At 34.5% G+C, this 7,577-nt stretch overlaps 1 protein-coding gene across 1 annotated transcript; it reads left to right on the top strand.

Moving 5' to 3' along the window:
* Positions 1 to 728: 728 nt before the first annotated feature.
* Positions 729 to 3,707, top strand: LOC132167637 ((+)-neomenthol dehydrogenase). Its single transcript, XM_059578645.1, has 4 exons — positions 729 to 815; positions 890 to 1,148; positions 2,800 to 2,982; positions 3,285 to 3,707. Exons 1-4 carry the CDS (start codon positions 748 to 750, stop codon positions 3,684 to 3,686), a joined length of 912 nt encoding a protein of 303 aa, XP_059434628.1. The 5' UTR covers positions 729 to 747; the 3' UTR covers positions 3,687 to 3,707.
* Positions 3,708 to 7,577: the final 3,870 nt, after the last annotated feature.

Raw genomic sequence — 7,577 nt, 5'->3', positions numbered from 1 at the left:
AAATAGAGGGTAGTTTTGTTATTTGGAGGTAGCTGAGCTGGCCACCCCTAGGTAGGGCAGAGTGGGAGGTTTCAACTTTCAGCCACCCCCTTTGGCAAAGGAGTGGCTCAATCACTCTCTAATTTTTATTTTCATTTGTAAATAATATTAATGTGGCATATGAGATAAGTAACAGTCGTTAATTGGCTTGACATGACACGTCATTAATTAAATTATTGGAAAGGATGACCAACTACATTTATCAGATGTCTACAAGTACCATCTTTGATACTTTTTAAAAACCGAAGTATCTTTTTAATTTGGTGCTAAACAACACGTACTTAAAAAATATTTAATAGTAATAATAATAATAAATTAGAAGAACACTTAATGGATACTCTCCATGTCAGAGAATCCTATTCCGAAATGGAGAGGATCCGTTTCCTTAATAGTAAGGGTAATAATAATGACAGTAAATCTCGGGTCATTGAGTATTAACAAGGAATTAGGGCTACAGGCTACCTTTCAGTTCATACAAGGCAATGTCATCAGGGCTCTTTTCTTAATTAGAATACAAGCCCATCCCTGCACGTTGCTCTATCTATAATATTTATTGCCACCGTCGAACTTAATTGTCAACTTTCTCTCTCTCTCTCTCTCTCTCTCTCTCTCTATATATATATATATATATATATATATTTAGCTTTCAGCATCTCCCTCCCCTTCTATATATACAACAAACTGCACCATTTTGTCTTCCAAAAATTAATGATGATTTCCTCTAAAGAACAGGAGGCCCCTTTTCCCTCTCCTTCCCTAATCCCCTCAACCCCCAGGTAATCTCTCTCTCTCTCTCTCTCTCTCTCTTGTTCTTGATGGTAATTATTTGACCATATATACATATATGAAGGTGGTGGTCAAAGGACACGGTGGCTGTAGTGACCGGAGCGAACAAGGGAATTGGGTATGCGCTGGTGAAGCGATTGGCAGAAATGGGGCTGACTGTTATCTTAACCGCTAGAGATTTCCAGAGAGGGAGCAAGGCAGCTCAGGCACTGAGAAGCCAAGGATTACACGTGCACTTCTTTCTCCTTGATGTCTCCGACCCTGCTTCAATCAAAGCCTTCGTCTCATTGTTCAACATCAATTTTGGATCCTTGGATATCCTCGTAAGTATATATATATACACAGATACTTGCATGTGCACCAGATGTCCCAGCTGAAGTAAAAATGACAACAAAATTAAGCAGAAAAATCGCGTATATGGTTGACTAAGAAAATGAATATTTTCTTAATTACTGGATTATATATTGATCCGTTTCATGCGGTCTTGCATGTGTCCAGCCAGAAGTATATACATTATATCTGTTGTTTTGTAGTGGTAATTTTATTTACCAATTATATATATATGGTTGCATGATGCGAGAATATTGCAAGAGACAGCTAGTTTTTTATTATTATTTAGTAAAAGATAAAGCTAATTAATTAATGAGAAGAGGACCCTGGAGGCAATTTTTCCTAGTGTATCTAACCAGAGGTTTAGAAGAAGGGAAAATGGATGGAAATGGTACGATCGAGAAGAAGAAAGAGATCATTCATTTTTACCTTATTTGGAAGGCCATTTTCATGTCTATCTTCTTCTCAAATAATTAATTGCTAAATGGCAAGACTTGTTTGAGTTATATATATATATGACACGTATAATATATGCCTATTAATATATTAATAGGCATATATATATGCCTATTAATTTGATTAGTTTTTAATGCATTTACTGAGGATTTTCCTTCAGTTATTTAAGTTTATTTTTTATTTTTTATTATCCAGTTGATTAAAAGTACATGTTATCCAGTTGAATAAAATGAGAGATATGAGTTCATATGACGTACTTTTATCTTTATTTTTATTTATTTTCTGGCTGAGTGTCCGATTTCATTGTTTAGCATATATAGGAAGACTTTTTAACCCATAAAAATCTCTTTTTAATAAAAAAAAAAATGTTGCTTAATTATATCTCGACTTTGAAAATATCAAGAGAGAAAGGTGGGCTCTCACAAAATATAAACCGGAATAGTATCCTATTCATTTAGTGTAAACCACTCTTTCATTAATTTCAACAACTATCATTAATGATCTTCTGACATGGTAAGGTCTAAAACTTAACGTACTCTTTATAGTTTATAGCTGCCATGACTATTAGGTGCACGTTTTGTTATTGCATAAAAAAAATTAATATGTTTTTAAATTAAATAATAAAAAATAGATTGTTTAGAATTGTATTTGGTTATAAAAAAAAAAAGGTTAGGATTTATATAATGTAGATAATCCTAAGTACGTACGTAGTTAATTAGCTAGGAAACAATAATTGATTGGTTAATGAATTGACCATTTGTCCATTTGAATGGGAAATGCTTCTTGGATTTCATTGACCAACCACCGATCAATAGCCTATAGAATTATATATAGCTACCTTAACTAGGATTGATTCTTGTCAAACATCAAAGACTTTTAAGGTACCAAATTAGTTGTCCCCTCATTTTCTAAACCCTTTTCATAAATTTCTCCATTATTGTCTAGCAAATGCTCAGAAGTCAGAAGGTTCCCGCTGCCAATAATGGACGATCAACATGATCCACACCGCTATATATATATATATATATATAGGAAATCACCCATTAGAATTTCTGACCCTTCTTGCACGTATATTAATTAATTCCTCTTAAATTTCTATCTCGTGATTTTCTTCAAGTCATGTCACAATTTTGATGATAAAATTAAATTAAAATTTATTTATCGTCCAAATATATATAAATTATTCAGGTGAACAATGCCGGTGTGACATTCAATGAGATCGATGAGAATTCAGTGGAGCATGCAGAGACGGTGATCAAAACAAATTTCTATGGAGCTAAGTTACTCACTGAGGCTCTCTTGCCCATGTTTCGTCGCTCGCCTTCCACGAGCCGGATTCTCAATATTAGCTCACGACTCGGCTCATTAAACGTAAGTACTCAGATTAATGCTTTCAAATCTATAAAAATCAACTAATTAAAACTTGAAAATAGACTCGTACGTGTTATTACTTAATGAATAATGATTATTAAATGTCATGATCAATTTGTAAGAAATTTATAGTAAAAGTTGTAGTACGGTCCAACATTGCTCATTTTCTTCCTACGTACATGCATGATGAGAGTACCTCCGCATTGATTACAATGTATCATCAATTTTGATCTTTTTAATTAAACTGCATTAAAAAAAAAAGTATATATACCCTAATTAATAATATTCCTGAATGCATGCAGAAGGTGAGAAACCCTAACATAAAAAGAATACTAGAAAGTGAAAATTTGTCGGAGGAGCATATCAATGGTGTGGTGGGATTGTTTCTTGAGAGTGTGAAGAATGGAACGTGGGAGAGGGAAGGGTGGCCGGAATTATGGACAGACTATGCGGTATCAAAGCTTGCCCTAAACGCATACACAAGGGTTTTGGCAAAGCGTTACGAAGGGTGTGATATAAGTGTGAATTGCTTTTGCCCTGGCTTCACTCAGACGTCTATGACTCGCGGCAGGGGAAAGCATACGTCGGAGGATGCTGCCGATGTAGGAGCTCGCCTACTCTTGCTTCGGCCGGAGGTCCTCCCGACTGCTCAATTTTTTCTATGGGGTAGCAGTAGTGCTAGTATTGTTCACTCAAAATTGTAAACGATATTTAATTGCAATTAGTCTCAGTTTTTTTTTTTAATAAATGTTAACTGTTTTCATAAAATCCTTTTGTTACGAAAAAATCTATCATATCTCGCTCATAATTAATCTGTTATCGCATATCTCGTAGGAAGTAATTCTATTCATTCCTCTGTTCTCTTTCCATCAATCCTTTTGTTATGTGGTGGGAATGGAGTGATATATAGCATTACTCCTCCCACACGGCAAATTTAGAAAGTTATTTGTCAAAACAACATTAGTAGGTTGAGGATAATTTCTATAAGGAACCTTTGTGCCCACCAATAGAAATCTGCCACATAAGATTATTGCATCAAATCAAATAAGCACCAAAACACTAGATAATATAGGTTTTTTCAATTTTGTTTGTTTTTGTTTTTGTTTTTTTTCTAAGATTGTGCGGGGGGTTGGGGGTGGCGGTGTGGCCACCTCTGCCCAGCTTGGATCGCTTGCCGGCCACACACATGGGCTGGTGAGTCACCCCAAATGGGTTGGGGGTGGCAGCGCGGCCACCCCTAGCCCCTCGCACAATCTTAGAAAAAAATAAAAAACACAAAATAAAATTGAAAAAACCTATATAATCTAGTATTTTGGTGCTTATTTAATTTGGTGCAATCATATATATGTGGCAGATTCTTATTGGTGGGCACAAAGGAATTGGTTTACACCAGCTCCTTATAGAAGTTACCCTCTAATAGATTTTGTCAATTTTTTAAATGTAGAGACTAATTTTTTTTTTTAATTTTTTTTTATTGAGAGAACTATTTATCAAAACTTCAAACCCCAAGAACCAAAAATGCATTTGTCCCCGTTCCAGAAAGACTGACATCAAAGTTTGAAGTGAAATTTATTAATTCTAGCATTTTTTTTTTTTTTTTACCCCTCTCTCTCTCTCTCTCTCTACACAGATATAATACAGGAAAGTGTGGAACTTGTGACGAATATTTCTACATGGAATCTGAGAATTATTACGCTGATTCAACTCCCAAAAAAGGCCTAATATATAAAGTATGATATATATGCATGTGATCACGAGGAACCATCAAATTAACCTGATTAATTAGCACGCCCGAATATCAAGCAACAAATTCAATTAAAAGGAGCTTTCCAAGATCCGTACGGACCTAGCTAAATCCAAGAAATTAACTAGGATTTTTTTTTGTTCTTTTTATTTATTTATCTCGAGGTATTTCTTTGTTTATCGATAGCATCTGAGAAGAAAAGTCCACCGTCCAGGGTGGCGCCTATTCCAACAAAATTTGATTAGTGGGGGAACCTTAATTTCCTAGTGCTCCGAAAAAATAAAAGTTAAAAAAAAAAAATTAAACAATTTTCTTTTTAATTGTATTGAACCTATATTTATTCTTAAAATACGTAATCCTCATATAAAAGTTTATATATATTTTATAAAAATGAGTATTATGTGTGTAAAAAATGTATACAAAATATGAATTTTTTTTGTTAATTATAAACATTTTTGTGCTCTAGATGTTGTGATCGCACCTTGTTCTTCCTAAAAAAAGATTAATCAACAATGCTCATCGTATACGAACTGGGCCCATGACACAAGGCTCACCCTGTCCCAATTAGCCTATGGCCCCCAACATACCACTCGTAGTCTTAAGCTCGGCCCAACCACAAATCCCAGTCGGTGCCCGTTAGTATTCACGTCAATCGTTCGAGTGAAATACAGAAACCCCGAAACGATTCGTAGTGGTTTTTGACGCTCTCTCGATTCCAAATTTCAGGTTCATTTCTGATCTAATTTTTCTTCACTTTTTATTCTGAATTTTGATTGGGTTTTGTCTATGCGTTAGCTATGTTTGGTTGCTGAGAAATAAAATCCGGTAATGGTGAAAGAAAATTGAAACTTTCAGTGTTAGAGTTGATTGATTGATTATTGTTTTTATAAATTGTAAGAGTAATGCTTTAGATGGTAAAAGTCCTCTTCTTTATTTTTCTCCTCGTTTCTCGGCTACCAAACATGGGATAAGTTTGGTTCCTTCCCGGTTCTGTTGATCGACACGATCAAATTTGAGTTCTGGATTTGGGTTTTAATGGTTTTGTGTTGTTTGATTGAGCCCAGATCCTAGCCCTTTGTTTGGTATCTGTGAAATTTTTTTAGAACTATTGCTTAGGATGGTAAATGGCAAATGGAGCCTTTAAATAATCGGAGTTGTGAGATTAAGAATTTTTATGTACTTTTTCCCCACTAACCGAAAAGTGCACATCTTTATGTGTTTGTAGTAAGCATTGTAGTTCTTGGTGTGGCTAAAGTGTGATTTCTTCATGGTGATTGAAAAGGTTTAGAAATGTCGAGGTTGTATTGTTTAGACATTGTAAATGGAATGTGGTTATGATACCTGTAGAGTTGTTGGTATGTTGTTTTATGAATATCAAAAGGTAATAACGATTTCATTTTAGACAGTTGTAAAAACTATTTTCACTTATAAGTGTTTGATTTGGTCCATTTTCTTATGGTATTGAGTGATTGTGATGCCATGTAATTGTAAGAAATACAAAATGCTCGAAATACCAATCTTTATTATATAATTCAGTAGAATTTCTTTTAAGTTTTGATATTGTGTAATGCTCAGTTTAGACTGTTATCAGGACTTAAAACACAGTTGAGAATTTATCTTATGTGGTTTCCCAGTATTAAAAAAAGAAATAAAAGAAATTGAAGGCTGCGTATTTCTACAAGATTAGGATGTATACTATATGTAGCCAGCATTTTTGATCATGCCTTTTCAATCAACCTCAAAAAATGGGGTTTGGCTTTGTTGGTTGTAATTTTGCATCTCCACCAAGTTATCATTAATGTTTTATTTACTTGTGTTGTGCATAATTTGTATTCCCCTTTCCCCGCAACCCATTCTGATAAACTGATAAGTTTTTCAAAAACAGCAAGGGGGCACAACCCATCTCTTAACCTTGAGTTATCTTTCTCATTTTCCCACAAAAATAGTGTAATGGGGAGGCCCTTCTCTTTCTTGTTTGTTAGAGGGTTAGATCAGTATGGAAGTATGTGGTAGCAACTTTGCACTTTACAAGTATTATCAGTACTTGATGTGTTTTATTCAGTAAAAGACAATTTACCATACAATGCAGCTAATAATTTACCATTAAAAGTCCAATGTTGAATCAAGTCTCTTGGTGTATAAATTAGTTCTTCCAATATAACATTACTTTGTTTTGGTTCCTACAGGTTTTTTATAATCCATAGTTCAATATTTGGAATGTGAATTTAATACATCAGCCATTACACTGTTTATTCTGTAACGGTAGATACTCTTGCTTGCAGGAAATTGGCAAGACTGTATTGTCTCTCAATCAAACCGTTATTTATTTATTTTTTGATCTCTTATATTTCATGCATAATTGCTGTACGCTGTTTGATAATCCTTAGTTCAATATCTGTTCTGATGTGCCTTTGTGACTCTGGAAGTTATGTTAACAATATTCTGCAAGTCCAGGTAGTAAATAGCCTACACTATATAATTGTAATGATTTCTTTGTTTTCTATGAGGTCAGATTTGAGTCTCGAATACTCTGGTTTTCAAAGATTAATCCAATAAAATCTCTCGGATTGCAGGACTCAGAAGAGTAATCTGAAAGTTCTTTGAGTTTTTGCTTGAGAATGGCTGGGCTTTCAGGATACAGTAGCCTTGCACCTAAGACAAAGAATCTTGTAGTTGCCGGAGGCTTGACAGCATTTGTCTTTGGTGTGTACTACTACACCATGAGAGCTGTTGGTGGTACAGATGAACTTCAGGTGGCTATAGATAAATTTGAAGAGCAGAAAAGCAAGAAAGAGTCTGAGCCAAGTATACCATCAAAGGTTTAATCTTGTAATCAGTTTTGTAATAATGT

The sequence above is a fragment of the Corylus avellana genome, chromosome ca1, assembly GCF_901000735.1.
Source record: "Corylus avellana chromosome ca1, CavTom2PMs-1.0".
In the NCBI taxonomy this organism is placed as follows: domain Eukaryota; kingdom Viridiplantae; phylum Streptophyta; class Magnoliopsida; order Fagales; family Betulaceae; genus Corylus; species Corylus avellana.
The sequence above is the reverse complement of the archived record's forward strand: the minus strand, read 5'-3'. Positions and strand labels throughout refer to the sequence as shown.

Coding starts and splice junctions, on each gene's coding strand:
- LOC132167637 (XM_059578645.1), top strand. CDS start 748: ATGATGATTTCCTCTAAAGAACAGGAGGCCCCTTTTCCCTCTCCTTCC. Junction 816..889: donor CTAATCCCCTCAACCCCCAG/GTAATCTCTCTC, acceptor ACATATATGAAG/GTGGTGGTCAAAGGACACGG. Junction 2,983..3,284: donor CACGACTCGGCTCATTAAAC/GTAAGTACTCAG, acceptor GAATGCATGCAG/AAGGTGAGAAACCCTAACAT.